The 17,155-nt window shown below is 41.7% G+C and overlaps 1 protein-coding gene and 1 pseudogene across 6 annotated transcripts in view; both read left to right on the forward strand.

Annotated features, from left to right (window-relative positions):
- Window positions 1-17,155, forward strand: part of C7H5orf24 (chromosome 7 C5orf24 homolog) — a 23,065-nt gene continuing 5,910 nt past the window's right edge. For 2 of the 6 annotated variants that reach the window (XM_075068150.1, XM_032783259.2), the window contains exons 1-3: window positions 91-169; window positions 11,662-11,752; window positions 12,368-12,460. In XM_075068150.1, the coding sequence (XP_074924251.1) occupies window positions 12,405-12,460 (56 nt within the window). In that variant the 5' untranslated portion in view covers window positions 91-169; window positions 11,662-11,752; window positions 12,368-12,404. Of the gene's footprint in view, window positions 170-11,661; window positions 11,753-12,367; window positions 12,461-17,155 lie in introns of all 6 variants that reach the window. The other 4 variants (XM_032783256.2, XM_032783257.2, XM_075068151.1 and 1 more) reach the window with 4 other exon arrangements.
- Window positions 14,263-14,393, forward strand: LOC116826496 (U4 spliceosomal RNA; annotated as a pseudogene).

The following is a 17,155-nucleotide window of genomic DNA, read 5'->3' on the forward strand; positions in this document are numbered from 1 at the left end:
CCGCACGCCCGCGCACGCCGCAGCCCCGCTCCCCGCCCGCTGCTTGCAGCCACCCGGCCGGGCTCGGTCGCTGTGGCTGGGGAGGGGCCGCCGCCGGCCTCGTCCGCCCGGGCCTCTCCGACACCCCGAGCCGAGGAGGGGAGGCGCCGCGGTCCGGGGAGCCCTGCGGGTAGGTCCGGGCCGAGCCCCGGGAAGAGGCGGCGGGCGGGCAAGATGGAGACTCAGTCAGCGGGCACCCACTCGGGAGGGACGGGAGCCCCTTCCTCGGGCCCGGCGGGGGCCGCAGGCAGCTCCTCCCTGAGCGCCGGGGGAGCAGCCCCCCATCTCTTCCCTGTAGGCTGCGGGGGAGCAGGGCCCCCATCTCTTCGCTGTGCCCCGAGGGGGGAGGGAGCAGGGCCCCCCATCTCTTCGCTGTGCGCTGGGGGGGGCAGGCCCCCCATCTCTTCCCTGTACGCCGAGGGGGGAGGGAGCAGGGCCCCCCATCTCTTCGCTGTGCGCTGGCGGGGAGAGGCGGAGCAGGCCCCCCCATCTCCTTCCTCAGTGCCGGGGGGGATGACGACAGACGGAGCAGGGGCCCCCCATCTCCTCTCTCAGTGCCGGGGGGGGGAGGCGGAGCAGGGGCCCCCCATCTCCTCAGTGCGGGGGGAGGAGGACGGGCAGAGCAGGGACCCCCCCATCGCCTCCCTCAGTGCGGTGGGGGCGGGTTTAGGCGGAGGAGGGGTCCCCCATCTCCTCCCTCAGTGCTGGGGGGGGCAGGGACAGGTGGAGCAGGGGACCCCATCTCCTCCCTCAGTGCTGGGGGGGAGGTGACAGGTGGAGTAGGGCCCCCCCCATCTCCATTATTGCCCGGGGGAACATGTTTAACACCATTCTCCCAGGTCTCCTTTCTCTGTGGGGAGTGGGGAAGTGACAGGCTTGAGTAAAGCTGCCCCTCGTCTACTTCCTCAATTCTATGGGGACAAGGTGACAGAGCTGGGAACTCCTCTAAACACGTATCTCTCTCAGTGCCCGTGATGGGGAAGTGATAGAGCTGCGCTACTCCCCATCTCCTTCTATCAGTGCCCCAGGGAGGTGGCAGCTGGGCAACCCTCAGCTACCCTAGAGGTTGGGGTAGCAGCTGGACAAACCTCCCCTGCAAATACTGTGAGGAGGGACATCCCAACTCAGATGCCCACAGGGTGAGGGCAGCTGTGCAGCCTGTTCCCCCTCTTGTTTGTTACCCACTTCTCTGGCCTCTAAGCAGCAGGGAGAGCTGAACATTATGTTGTCTTAGTACAGTGTCTTTGTAGTGCCTTGAAATCATCTGTTTATTCTCTTTAGTTCATATTCTTTTTAATTCACATTTTTAAACTTTCCATTTAGTGCATAGTTCAATTAGTGCATGGAATTTTAATGCATGTAAACAGTGCATATTATTAGGTGGGCATATTGTTTAATGTACATGAATAGTGCATATTTTCATTATCACATAATTTGAGTGCATCTACATTGTCTCTGTTAATTTCCTTTTGTGCATGTTTATTAGTATATACTGTACTATTGTAATGCTTGTAAATAATGCACATTTCCATTAGTGCATATAAATAGTACCTATTTCTTTCCTTTAGTGGGTACTTAATGGTATATAACACTTTCAGTGCAGTTAGCTAGTGGATATATATGTCTTGATTGTTTATTTTACATGTGTTTATCACTGGGCATATATTTAAAGGGAAGTAATACTATCATTTTTCTCTCTATAACTCTCCACAAAATACAGAAGTAGCAAGAAGTTGCTTTTGGAGCGTGACCCTAGATTAGTTTAAGATGATTAGAAAAATAAATGAATATGTTACAACTGGTTCCTCGGTCAGGGTCAGAGGGCCTCTTACTCTAGTTTTTTATATTTTATCTTTCTTCAGATAGATGTGTGTGTTTGTGTTTCTGTGTAAGGATCCAAGTGGCAATTGTTAAATATGCCTAGCAAATGGACTTTAAACCAAACACATGCTATCCTAGGTAAATTATGACTTGGCTTGGTAATGCAGGGCCACTGCAAGCTTTAATACACAGTGCTTGAGTAAGTAGCTCCATTGAAGTCAGTGAGGCTACTTCTGTAAGTGCCATTCAGTATGAGGAAAGGTTGCAGTAGCTGGCTGTGTCATCAAGCCAAGGATCACAATTCTAATTTATTTGTGGCACCTTGTTTTGGTTCAGGAATCTCTGAACACTTCTTAGTACAGAGAGAGTCTAATAGACTGATTTCCTCCCATTCAGTCATCCACACTCACTCTTCTGTTATTCACAGTCTCTTGACATCCTTGTGGCATCTATAACAATTGTCTATGTAGAGGGGTAATACTAGGACATAATTTAATATTTGTTTAGCTTTTTAAAATATAATTTCGCAAGTGCAAAATAAAAAGCCATACTATGTGACCAGTCTACTCTATGGGTCACCAGGAAATGCTTCATGACTGAAACTTGGGAAACTCTTGTCTAGCTTCAGAAGTAGACTGTACTTTTGCATGTATGTTTGGGTGGCTTGGTGGTGTGTGTTGTAGAAATACTGATAGCACTTCAAAAAACTACATACAAAGTTTGCTGGTGTTGGGGATTAGGATTTACAGGTAGCTTGTGCATATTTAATTTATTTAGGAAGTTTCAACAAGTTTATAAATCCTTGCCATGTAAATGTCAGAAACAAACAAACAAAAACCCAAAATTGTTACAACAGTTAGATTTTGTTTAAAGCGCTGTTATAAAGTAATATAGTCATCAGAACACCTATAATATGTTGCTTTAATAAAATCTCTAAAACTGAGTTGAAAGCTCTCTACCCATTTAACAGACTAGTCATTTTTCTCAAATTTAATATTCAAAAACTGGACAAGTGTGTTGGGTTTTTTTGGCAGGTGAATGAATTTTATTGGAATATTGAATAAAAGATAGATAACCAAAATCTAAATATTTATGCTCTATTTTGCTGGGTACATAATTGAGATAAACCTATTTAATTCACTGGACTACTCAAGATAGGTGAATGTTTCTTTTTATAAACTATTTTTAAATCTTTATTTACAAGTTGCAAAAGCAAGCATTTAGTGTTTTAAAAAACAAACAAGATCTTAATTTCACTGGAGTTAATTTGTACAAACTGAGTTGATAAATATTAACTTTTTTTAGGTATTTGTACAGTTCCTTTTATTTGTGGATATAGTTCAGTTTATAGATGTTGTATGCCAGTGTATCTCTCATTGTCTGTATCCTTTGGTTGAAGCAGTAAAAACAATATAGTATGTGACTTCTTTTGGAAGTTTGAAGGTAAAATGTACTCTTCCAAAATAGTAATCTGTGGCACATTTGGGAACCTGCACTCCATAACATTGTAGCTTCACAGTGAGAATCATACCAGTGTTGTCCATGCTATGGCCTTGTATATGCTAGACTTTACAAACACTCTACCTTGCTCTTCCACTGTTGCAGCTTCACCAGTGGCAGCAACAGTTGGGAATACTAGTGCATATAGAACACTGGTGACTTCTGGCATTTTATGATCACATTGTGCAGACTTGCTCTAATCAAGGTTAGATGACAAGATGATATAATGCTGGTGCCAAGTCTGCAGTAGCCACCAATGGAGTTGGTAATTCAGTGGCAAGAGATTTCAGAAAATAAGGTTAGTTATGTTTAAACGTTATTTCTAGCACAATTCTAGCAAGGAGACTAGGACCATTTTTTAAAATATCCCATTTTTGTCAACACAACTTCAACTCCAATGGTGTTCACAGTGTTGAGAGCCATAATGTAGATGCTCTGGCAGTTATTGTCATAATTTTTAACTCTGTGTCAGGTAAACCTATTCAGAACAGGTCTTATCAATATTGTTAAAAACATCATCTGTGAGTCAACACTACAACTTCCATTTTATATTGTTACCACTGGTGTTAACATTAGGGGGAAATCTCCCTACTGTGGACAGGACTCCACTTCCTGTGCTGGAAATAGTTGTCCCATTAATGTAGATAAGTTGAGCCACGTTCAATATGCATTGTAAGAAGTTATGACCAGCGATTATTAGTGGTGATTGATGCTTTCCGCCTCTGGTGTTGAGCATGTTTTGGCTCTGTCCACAAAAGCAGCCTAACCCATGGTTAAGGAGGGAGTAGAGGGCATGGTGTTTGACAACTGGTATCAAACACTGCACAAGTTAGGACCTTAGGGGTTTGTCTGTGACATTGCTTGGCTAGTATTATTCTTTAAAAATACCCTCTCTGTCTCTTTGAACTGAGAAGCTGATTTAAACATAGTGTTAGCTCAGTTTCCATCATTGTGTTGGATAGACCATAGTGGTGAAAGAGAGGTCCCAGTAGCTCTAAGCTTAAAGCATAAGGTTATATTAACACAAACAAAAACTATGATTAGTGATAGTTAAGGTTTCATCAGGATGTACCCTGTCCATCCACCTCTGGGCAACTCCCTAGAGTGTCTAGGCCCACCGGACACTCTCAGTACACCTCAGCTTACCAGTTACTCCTCAGGTCACCGCTCCGCTTAACACACAGTAATTAGGTACATTTATAGTGAAAACAAGTAACATAGAGATATAAGTGATGAAAAGTAAAAGTATTGGAAACAAATGGTTATATATAAAATGAAATCATAACATGCCTTCTATGGCGTAGACTTATTTAACTAGATACTTTCATGTTTTATAGAGCAGTGCTCAGGTCCTTCCAACATTTTATAGCCAGGCTTGGCTGCCTGTCATCCTCCATTCATAAGACAGACACACTATTAGTTTGTCTCCTCGGTGAAGGATCCACCCCTAAATATACCCCAACAATCCATTGTCTTTGCTTGTAAACAAGATCTCTTCTTGCTGTTTTTCTCCCTGTAAATTTCCTCTCTTGAAAATTTTGCAATCTTGATTAACATTTGGCTCAATATGCAAACAGGCATCCATTGAGAGATGTATAATGCCTAATACGCACCATCTGCTTAAAAGGAACCTGTCTGAGACATGTCACCTCTTGGTTACCTGCCTTCAAAACAGAATTTTCAGTACTGACACAACGCTTTAAATATTATGCATACATATGTTTCGCAGTGATTAGTATGTTTAGTGGGCTACTGGCTCTCAGGGACCTCACATGCCATGCTTTAATGAATTATTATGTATATACTGCTCTCATGGCTCCCTGTAAAACACTCTACACCCCCTGTGCCCTCTGCCTCTCAGTACTAAGAGATTCCTGGGTCACAGTTATTAACACCCCATAAGGCTTTCACTTCATTCTCTAGCAGATACCAAAAAGCAATATGTACCCAACTTTATCAAACTTGTTCGTGGTCCATATAGGTACCGATGACATAGGGAAGGGTTGGAGAGACGTCTTGGAGGCCAAATTTAGGATCCTAGGGAAGAGACTGAAATCCAAGACCTCTATGGTGGCATTCTCAGAAATGCTTCCAGTTCCACATGCAGGGCCAGGCAGGCAGGCAGAGCTTCAGAGTCTCAATGTGTGGATGAGACAATAGTGTAGAAGAGGGATTTATATTTGTTAGGACTTGGGGAAACTTTTGGGATGGGGGAAGGATGTGCTCCACCTAAGCCAAAGTGGATCCAAACTGCTGGCACTTAACATTAAAAAGGTTGCAGAGCATTTTTTTAAACTAAGAGATGGGGGAAAGCCGACTGCTGCAGAGGAACACATGGTTTGGACAGAGACTTCTCTTAGAGGAGAGCCTATTGATAGAGATTCTCTAGGTTTTAGTCAGGAGTAGAGGATGGAAGAGGATAAAGTATGGGCCAGATCAGATGAGAAATAGTCACATAAAAAAGAATGTGACACATCAGAAAAGGGAAGACAAATAAACAGTGACAAGTTTTTAAAGTGCTTGTACACAAATGCTAGAAGTCTAAATAATAAGATGGGTGAACTAGAGTGCCTTGCATTAAAGGACGATATTGATATCATAGGCATCACGGAAACCTGGTGGAGTGGGGACAATCAGTGGGACACAATCATTCCGGGGTACAAAATATATTGGAAGGACGGAACAGGTTGTGCGTGGGGGGTGAAGTGGCACTATATGTGAAAGAAAATGTAGAATCAAATGAAGTAAAAACCATAAATGAATCCACATGTTCCATAGAATCTCTATGGCTAATTCCATGCTCTAATAAGAATATAACAGTAGGGCTGTATTATCGACCACCTGACCAGGACAGTGATAGTGACGATGAAATGCTAAGGGAGATTAGAGAGGCTATCAAAATAAAGAACTCAGTAATAGTGGGGGATTTCAGTTATTCCCATATTGACTGGGTACATGTCACCTCAGGACGAAATGCAGACACAAAATTTCTCGATACTTTAAATGACTGCTTCTTGTAGCAGCTGGTACAGGAACCCACAAGGGGGGAGGCAGTTCTTGATTTAGTCCTGAGTGAAGCTCAGGATCTGATCCAAGAGGTAGCTATAACAGGACCACTTGGAAATAGTGACAATAATATAATAACATTTAACATTCCTGTGGTGGGAAGAACACCTCAGCAGCCCAACGCTGTGGCATTTAATTTCAGAAAGGGGAACTATACAAAAATGAGCAGGCTAGTTAAACAGAAATTAAAAGGTACAGTGACTAGAGTGAAATCCCTGCAAGTTGCATGGACACTTTTAAAAGACGCCATAATAGAGGCCCAACTTAAATGTATACCCCAAATTAAAAAACACAGTAAAAGAACTAAAAAAGAGCCACTGTGGCTTAATAACCATGTAAAAGAAGCAGTGAGAGATAAAAAGGCATCTTTTAAAAAGTAGTAGTCAAATTCTAGTGAGGTGAATGGAAAGGAGCATAAACACTGCCAAATTAAGTGTAAAAATATAATAACAAAAGCCAAAAAAGAGTTTGAAGAACAGCTAGCCAAAAACTCCAAAGGCAATAAAATGTTTTTTAAGTATATCAGAAGCAGGAAGCCTACTAAACAAGCAGTGGGGCCTATGGACGATCAAGATGCAAAAGGAGTGCTTAAAGACGATAAAGTCATTGCGGGGAAACTAAATGAATTCTTTGCTTCAGTCTTCACAGCTGAGGATGTTAGGGAGCTTCCCAAACCTGAGCCATCCTTTGTAGGTGACAAATATGAGGAATTGTCACAGATTGAGGTGTCACTAGAGGAGGTTTTGGAATTAAGATAAACTTAACAGTAACAAGTCACCGGGACCAGATGGCATTCACCCAAGAGTTCTGAAAGAACTCAAATGTGAAATTGCGAACTATTAACTATGGTTTGTAACCTGTCCTTTAAATCAGCTTCTGTACCCAATGACTGGAAGATAGCTAATGTAATGCCAATATTTTAAAAAGGGCTCTAGAGGTGATCCTGGCAATTACAGACCAGTAAGTCTAACATCAGTACCGGGCAAATTAGTTGAAACAATAGTAAAGAATAAAATTGTCAGACACATAGAAGAACATAAATTGTTGGGCAAAAGTCAACATGGTTTCTGTAAAGGGAAATCATGTCTTACTAATCTATTAGAGTTCTTTGAAGGGTCAACAAACATGTGGACAAGGGGGATCCAGTGGACATAGTGTACTTAGATTTCCAGAAAGCCTTTGACAAGGTCCCTCACCAAAGGCTCTTATGTAAATTAAGTTGTCATGGGATAAGAGGGAAGATCCTTTCATGGACTGAGAACTGGTTAAAAGACAGGGAACAAAGGGTAGGAATAAATGGTAAATTTTCAGAATGGAGAGGGGTAACTAGTGGTGTTCCCCAAGGGTCAGTCCTAGGACCAATCCTATTCAACTTATTCATAAATGATCTGGAGAAAGGGGTAAACAGTGAGGTGGCAAAGTTTGCAGATGATACTAAACTGCTCAAGATAGTTAAGACCAAAGCAGACTGTGAAGAACTTCAAAAAGATCTCACAAAACTAAGTGATTGGGCAACAAAATGGCAAATGAAATTTAATGTGGATAAGGGGGGGGGGCAAGTGGGGCCATTTGTCCTGGGCCCTGCAGGGGCCCCACAAGTCCTGGCCCGGTGATGGTCTGGGTCTTCGGCGGCGGGGGGCCCTTCAGTGCTGCTGAAGACATGGAGCGACTGAAGGCCAGCCCTGGCAGCAGTCCGGGTCTTCGGTGGCATTTTGGCAGCGGGGGGCCCTTCAGTTGCTCTGGGTCTTCAGAGGTGGGGAGCCCTTCAGTGCTGCCGAAGGGCCTCCCGCTGATGAAATGCCACCGAAGACCCGGATCGCTGCCGGGTGAGTACAAGCACTGCAGCTCCCCCGCTTTGCCCCAGGCCCCCTGAATCCTCTGGGTGGCCCTGCCCATATGAGGAGAGATTAAGGAGGCTAGGATTTTTGAGCTTGGAAAAGAGGAGACTAAGGGGGGGATATGATAGAGGTATGTAAAATCATGAGTGATGTGGAGAAAGTGAATATGGAACAGTTATTTACTTGTTCCCATAATATAAGAACTAGGGGCCACCAAGTGAAATTAATGGGCAGCAGGTTTAAAACAAATAAAAGGAAGTTCTTCACACAGCGCAGTCAGCCTGTGGAACTCCTTGCTTGAGGCGGTTGTGAAGGGTAGGACTATAACAGGGTTTAAAAGAGAACTAGATAAATTCATGGAAGTTAACTCCATTAATGGCTATTAGCCAGGATGGGTAAGGCATAGTGTCCCTATCCTGTGTTTGTCAGAGGGTGGAGATGGATGGCAGGAGAGAGATCACTTGATTATTACCTGTTAGGTTCACTCCCTCTGGGACACCTGGCATTGGTCACCGTCGGTAGACAGGATACTGGGCTGGATGGGCCTTTGGTCTGACCCAGTATGGCCATTCTTATATTCTTATGTAATGCAAAACCTTAGTGGTAGCCTCAAATTATTAAACCATCTATTTGTAAGTGCATGGAGGATAATAGGGTGATAAGGAGTAGCCAGCATGGATTTGTCAAGAACAAATCATGCCAAAGCAATCTAATTTCCTTTGTTGACAGGGTTGCTGGTATAGTGGATAAGGGGAAGCAGTAGATGTGATATATCTTGATTTTAGTAAGGCTTTTTACACAGTCAGACATGGCGTTCACATGTCCATAGAAAACTAGGAAAATACGGTGTAGATGAAATTACTAAATGGTGGGTGCCCAACTGACTGAAAGACTGTACTCAAGGAGTAGTTATCAGTGGTTTGCTCTCATGCTTGGAGGGTGTATCTAGTGGGGTCCCCCAAGGGTTGGTCCTGGGTGTGGTACTATTCAATATTTTCATTAATGACTTGGATAATGGAGCAGAGAGTATGCTTATAAAATTTGCAGAAGACAACAACCTGGAAGTGCTTGTAAGTACTTTGGAGGACAGGATTAGAATTCAAAATGACCTTGACAGATTGAAGAATTGATCTGAATTCAACAAGATGAAATTCAATAAAGATGAATACAAGTACTTCATATAAGAAGGAAAAACCAAATGCACAACTACAAAATGGGGAATAATTGACTAAGTGGAAGTGCTGCTGAAAAGGATCTAGGGTTATAGTGAATCTCAAATTGATTATTAATCAACAATCTGATGCAGCTGCAAAAAAGGCTAATATCATTCTGGGATGTATTAACAGGAGTGTTGTATGTAAGATACTGGAGGTAATTGTCCCTCTCTGATTGACACTGGTGATGCATCAGCTGGAGTACTGTGTCCAATTCTGGACACCACACTTTAAGAAAGATGTGGATAAATTGAAAAGAATCCAGAAGAGAGCAACAAGAATGATACAAAATTTAGAATACCTGACCTATAAAAAAGGTTAAAACAACTGGGCATGTATAGTCTTGAGAAAAGAAGACTGAGAGGAGACGTGATAGAATTCAAATATATTAATGACTGTTATAAAGAGAAGAGTGATCAAAGTGTTCTCCATGTCCACTGAAGGTAGGATAAGAAGTAATGGACTTAATCTGCAGTATGGAAAAACTTTCCAACTGTAAGGATAGTTAAGCTTGGGAATAGACTTCCAAGGGAGGTTGTGGAAATTCCATCACTGGAAGTTTTTAAAAACAGGTTGGACAAACATCTGTTAGGGATGGTCTGGGAGTTTTTGTTGGTCCTGCCTTAGTGCAAGTGGCTGGACGGGATGACTTTTTGAGATCTCTTCCAGCCCTACATTTCGATGATTTTATGCTTTTGTATTAACAGATCAGCAAATCTTACTGTCAAACATTCAGAGTATTTGGGAAGTTAATCTGCTTTAACATTATTGAGGTTACCATTAAGGGTTTATCTTGTTCTAGTAACAAACCAGCTGTATTTTTTTTAGGCTGGGACCTGCTGCTGTCCCCAAGATTCATAGGTGTTGCCATCAGAAATGCCTTGCAAGTTCCAGGGAAGAAGAACTTATTCTTTGACTCCTGTGTAGCACTGGTAGAGCTCCCATGCTTCACTGTAGAGGAGGTCCCTAGGCCACCCATCCCTCATTTCCCAAATCCTCTGGCCTATTGTTCTCTTCCTTCTGCCACAGCAACACCTATTTAAAAAAAAGAAATTTACCATAAAACCCCTTTTGTTTACAACCAGTTATAATTTTTAACACCCCCTCGCCACTGACTAAAATCAAGAAAACCTTTCTGGTCTCGTGCCACAGCCCTCCTTATGGAAGATAAGGATGTTCACGGAAGCTGATCTAAAGCCTGGATGGCCGCTGATGTACGAAACAAAAATCTAATTGATGACCCAGCTGTGCAAGTGCCAAGTTTCTCTTCACTACGTGCATATGGACAGCTCTAAATTATACCTGCATGTAACATGGAAGGCGCACATACTTACTCCATAGATTGAAAGCAAGGGAATTACCAAACTGCGACTGTGGTCTGATGCAAACTGTCAGACACATCGTGGAGAGTTGCTCAATCCCATGCTCTTCCTGGAGGTGTCTCAGCCATTTACATGGCTGTCCCCTCTGCTCTGGACTGGATAAGAGATTTCCTAAGATCCAACTGTAATCATACTATTGCTTTCACTGTTTGACTATTGCCATATGAAAGAAGAAGTTTTTTAAGTGACACCAACACAAACCCCTAAAAGCAGGGAAATAAGTAGCTAAAATAATAATTTTTTCACTACCATAATACCCATCTCTCATATTAACTGTTCTTATGGCTTGTTTATACACAGAAGCAGCACTGGTTTAAGTTAGATTGGTTTGAAAGCCAATTTAATTAAATTGGTTCAAACTGTTGTGAGGATGTACTTATATTGGTTTGCAAATGATTATATTGGTTTACCTTGCTCATCTAAATTTACAGGTGCAAGATAAATCAATAGCAGCCAGGTTTACGACTGATTTAAGAGTGTCGACACACACAGTTCCATGGGTTTAACTGAATGGGTTTTAAATCACACTTTTGCTAAACTAATACAAATTTGTGTGTAGACTAGTCCTCACTTGTACTGTACATCTCTCTGCCAACAAAGTCACTTCCACTCTGAACATGAGTCTTAAAAACTTATTTTGAAAGAATCTCATTAAAAATGATACAAATAAAAACAAAGAATGTAAACTTTAGCAATACTTGAATTTTTCATAGTATGATGAAAAAATTGATACAAAGAGAATAAGCATTCAAAAAAAAAATCCCTGTTTGTTTTTAACTGGATCGTCTCACCTTTTTTCAGACTCCCCCCTTTTGCGAGAACTCTGAAACACTCTCTCTGATCTGTGCTTTGCTCCTCATGTGTCAATTCTGATATCGTCAATTATAGACAGGTAACATTTGTCTCTAGAGAATTTTATCACTTGTCAGAAGTAAGTGCAAATATGTACACAAAGATGAAGTTGCAGTATTTTACATGTTAGTGGTATATATTTGTGGGTGAGAACTCCCTGCTGTAGTGTTGGAGTGGTTGGGGAGGTGGATCTTGGAAGCCAGGGCAAGACTCATTGTTCCCTGTGGGGAGAGGGGATGCAGATGGCAGGGGATGGTAGACTCTGAATAGGAGGAAAATGGTGCTAGGAATTTGGGGGGGTGGTTGTTATTTGCCTGGCAATGCTCTCTATGGCTGCCTTCTTTGTGGATCGTTGTGTCTGTTCTCTCATTCTGTTCAATTCCCTGTTTGACATTGCTCTTGCTCAGCTGAAGCCAACTTTCTCTGTGCCTGGGCCATTGATGCAGACTGGAGAGCCATGAGTTCCTCCTGAAAGCTGGAGCCTGCATGCCCATGTTCAAATGAGACATTGAAGGAAAAAATGTTGATTATTACTATGATTAATGTTCTCAGATATTATATCAACATATACAAATCTAGCATCATATGCATGGTGTGCTTATTTGCTGTTTGTTTTATCTTTCCATTACACTAATACAACTTGGTGACACAAAAGGAGAATTTGCAGAACCCTCAATCATGCATTAAGTGTCATGAGAAGTCTCAGGCAATTCTATAATGTAAACTATATTGAAGAGTCGAAAGAGAGGTGAGATGGTGCCTTGTTAAAATCAGAAAATTTTTGACTGCTTTTTACAGATGCTAACTACTTACCTCTGTTATTACCACACCAAAAATTCGTCCTCTTCCCAAATTGTATCTTGCATTTTTTGTCCTTTTCTAAACAACACAGGATTACTGGGTATTCTTACTTTGAAACTGAAATTGTAATGCAATCTTAACTATGGTTTCACGACTGCTCCACCATATGTTGCTCAACAAATCTGAATTATAGTGCACAGAGAATCTGTGTTATAACAACCATTTAATACATTATTACTGCATCTATATTTAAATATTGCACATGTAAAATCATGTTCACATATTTACACATGCAGTGCATATGCACTGTGATAAGGTTTATATACCCATGTACCTTAGAAGGAAGAAAGGGGTTAATGCAGGCAATGGGAAGCAGGAAATGCCCCGACTGGAACTGATTCCAACTGCTATGAATGCTATGCCCTCTGAAGGAGAGAGGTGGCTGGGGAGAGATGTCAGCTCTGGGAAAAGAGACTCAACCTTTAGATTGTTGTGAACTCTTTCTGCTAGTAAATAGACCCTGCAAGCAACTGTGTGATACTATTTAAGTCTGGCTATGCTAAGCTGTTTATTATATTTATCTTTTTCCTATATTTAACATAAAGGGCTACTGATCTAGTATACACTGGATAAATTTGCCATGCCGAAAACTGTGCGCTCCTTGTCCTGCTTGTAAGGCACTTCATGACCACGTACATGTACTCCAAATAGTTTGTGTATTCCTGATAGTGTTTGGATTAGATTTGCCTCCAGCAGGGTTAAATACTTTCTTAGTCTGAGTGGTTTCAGCCTGTATAAATTTAATTTCTGTGTAGACAGTGCTAAAATGGTTCAAATTGTCCTCCCAGTACTGTCCAAGAGTGCAATGGTGGCCTTTCCAAATCTCTCAGGATCCACTTCTCTTGAGATTTGTGTTGGGATCTGCATGATAGGAATCTAGAAGGCATTACAACAGAAAAAGGGTGTGGAAGTGAGGGAAAACTACAGTGATTCAAAATATAAATAAGCTTAGCTAATATGAATATACTGAACAGTTTGTGCTTAAATCAGTTATGCCCAACACATTCAATTAGAAATAGGTCAATTCTCAGTTATGGACATGGCCTCAAAGGGGTGCTACCAGCTGGGGAAAAAACAACCCATTTGGAACATCATAGACAGGTGCATACCTTTTTGTACATTAGGATTAGCGTGCACTGAAGTGATGTGCAGACAAAAGGTGCTGATATACTTTTTGGAGATTTTTACCCTGTGAAGCTGTTCTGAAGGTCTGGCTCTGATATTACTTTATTCTGCTGGTTTGATTTAAAAAAAAAAAAAATTCGAGGCAAATCTCTGGAAACATAAGGGTCACTCCTTTTAATGTGTGAATTATTAACGTGATATGTAAGTTGTTACAGTACATCATAAAGGCACAGGATGCTATAAACCCTTAATCTGCAGATTATTGACATAACAGGCCACAATTGCTTTGCAGTATTGATGGGGATTTGTGCAAATATGTATGAATCTGTAAGACTTTTTTTTTTTTTTTGTCGCCTTATACCTTTAAAAGCCAGTAAAATCAATTGTTAAAAATTATCAATTGTCACTCCTTGGCTGAGGCCTTGCATTCCATGTTTCTGCTTGGATCAAATGTTTATGGCTATTTTATAAACTTCCATTATAAATCCCATTTTTCAGCAAAAAGATTCATTTATTTAAAAAAAACTTTTTTTTGCAGCATTCAGCTGGCTGGTTAGAGACTATTTAGAAGCGCAGTGGCAGTATCATAACCAATGAAGTTAATCTGAGGTGTGATTATTGCTAGTTGAAAATTTTTTTCCAGCTATTTGGCCCGTCCTAATAGTGAGGTACATTTTTAAATGTCGTAAATATGATTATTGCTAAAACATGATAAAATTAAGTGCTGTGAACAGAAGCAAACCCTTAGGTTGTATGACTACATAGGTATTTCGCACTCTGATTTTTAGGCTTAGATCTCAGGATGTTAGCTGCTGGGTAAATGTTGCGAGACTTGTTCATATCACATAATCTGCTGTCACAAATTACATCTTTAAATCCACAAGGAGACTGAAGTTTGCATTACTGGTGCCCATTCTGTACCTGCTCTGTTAGTAGATACTGAGGGTTTTTGGTGCTGCCAAATGCATCTATATCTCTATCTCTCTACCTATCTAATCTTAATATGGGTAGTGGGCATGTGTATAGTAGTGTTGGGGAGATAAAGAGAACTGTTCCATTCCAGTCACAGGTTAAGCCTGAGTTGGGGCACAGTGCATTCATTTTGTGATAGCAAGTTTTAATAAAAGATGAGTTCAACTGAAGAAAGGTCAGAGAAAGAAGCGCACATAATAAAAGCTTTGGGAAAAATAAGACTACGAAGCATGTTCAGTTTAGAGAAGGAGACCTGCTTGCTATGTACGTATAACTAAAGGGATGTACTAAAAATGATAGGAATCATTTATTCTCCATCACCAAGGACAGAACAAGAAGTGATGGGCTACAGCAGAGAACGTTTTAGGAAAAATTGGCATCACTAAATGCACTGTTCAGAAATAGGAGAAGCTGCCAAAGAAGGTTATGGAACTGGCATGACTGGAGATGGTGAGAGCTAGATTTGGCATTCATCTAAAAATATCACTAGGCACTCATCTAGAACCTTGTTTATATGAGGGAAATAATAAAAATTCCTACTGCTGAAGTCAGTGCTACTCTGTAGTACTACAGGGGTCTGTGCTGATGGAGTCCTATGCAGGATCTGTACTTCTGCTAGTACTGTAATTTCAAAGTGACCCACTGGGATCTCATAAACAAAAGATTCTGTGCCAGATCATCAGCTTTGGCTTAGGAACTACACAGCATAGGCTGTGTGCTAATGTGACCATTGCACTCCCTCTATCCTGTGACTGCTATGTGCTGGTCTGGATCCCAGGCCTAAGTTAAAACATCTTAAAGGGTACATTGGCTGCCAAGAGCCCCAAGCTGAAGCTGATCATCAGTGAAGGGTGTCCTAGCCATGCCCCTTATGTCAGCAGCAAGGGCAGAGGCGGATAATGGTGTAGGAGCTGTTACTTCTGTAGTGAGTTGATCGTCTCGTGTCTGATTATGGCAGCTCTATCCCATCAGATTTTGCTAGTGGTGTGATGCAAAGCAGATCTGGTCCTATGTCTTTCAGTAAGAAAATGTTATTTCACATGAATGTTATAAAGCATATGGAAAGATGGCACATAAAATAGGGTATACTTGCAGACTTGTTCAACTAGAATGTTTAAAAAAGTTCCATGAGCCATGAACAGCTCTTTAATGGTTATGGGGAATATTTTCCCTTTGCAGCACACAAGGAACTCTCATTAATGTCAGTGCAAGTTCCATGCACCTTACAATAATGTATCTAATTACTAATTTTAAAATTCAAGTCACTGTTTAAAGATGTTAAAATGAATGTATTTACACAGTACTCTTTAGGAAAGATGTAGTTGGCAGAGTGACTTCTGTACAACAGTTGTCTCTGGAAGTTTTATGAACCTTACATATTGTGTGCTTTATTTGTTTCAATTCTTAATTTGTGTGTGTGAATTTTATGTTTTTAGATGTGACTAACAGCTATGCCAAGTATAGTGAGGAGTTGTGCTGTGCAAGTTTTATTTATTTCTCAAGCGCCAGTATTTTTCTCGATGCTGTGAAAGGTAGCTTAAAATGTATTTGAATGGAATAGTTAGTGGTGGGTGTTTGCCTGATTTTCAGAGGTGCTGAGCACCTACTGCTTACAGTTACTTCTGGTTATAAAAAAAACCTCTGAAGTGTGATCCAACTCTGTTTGAAAAGGAACCAATTTAAACCATAACTCTGGCCAGGTCTACACTGCGACTTTAAATCTGTTTAATGGCCGATATACCGATTTAACGCTGTATCCGTTCACATGACGTCGTCATTAATATCGAGTTAAACGGCTCCTTAAATCGATTTCGGAACTCCTACCAAACGAGAGGAGTAGTGCTAAATTCGATAGCGATAACTCGGATTAGGGTTCGTGTGGATGGAAATCGACGTTATGGCCTCCGGGCGGCATCCCAGAGTGCAGCACTGGCTGCTCTGGACAGCAATCTGAACTCGGATGCAGCGGGCAGGTAAACAGGAAAAGCCCGCGAACTTTTGAATTACATTTCCTGCTTGCCAGCGTGGAGCTCTGATCAGCACGGCTGGCGATGCAGTCTGAAATCGAAAAAGAGCTCCAGCATAGACCGTACGGGAGATACTAGGTCTGATTGCTGTATGGGAGACAAATCTGTTGTATCCAGCTCCATTACAGAACACAAATGCCAAAGCGTTTGAATAAAAACTCCAGGATACACAGCGCTGCGTGACAAGCGTAACGGGAAGCCAGAGACTCAAATGGACGCTCATGAAGGGAGGAGGGGTACTGAGGACTCCAGCTATCCACAGTCCACAGCAGTCTCTGAAAATTATTTACATTCTTGGCTGAGCTCCCAATGTCTGTAGGTTCAACACAGTGTCTGGCGTGGTTCAGGGAACAGCTCCTCAGTTTATCCCCCCCCCACGTGAAAAAAAGGGAAAGATTGCTGTGCTATGGCGTTTGCTCAATGCACTCCGCGAAAAGGCGCAAAGGGTTGTCTGCTGC

Source organism: Chelonoidis abingdonii, chromosome 7 (assembly GCF_003597395.2).
Source record: "Chelonoidis abingdonii isolate Lonesome George chromosome 7, CheloAbing_2.0, whole genome shotgun sequence".
Lineage (NCBI taxonomy): Eukaryota > Metazoa > Chordata > Testudines > Testudinidae > Chelonoidis > Chelonoidis abingdonii.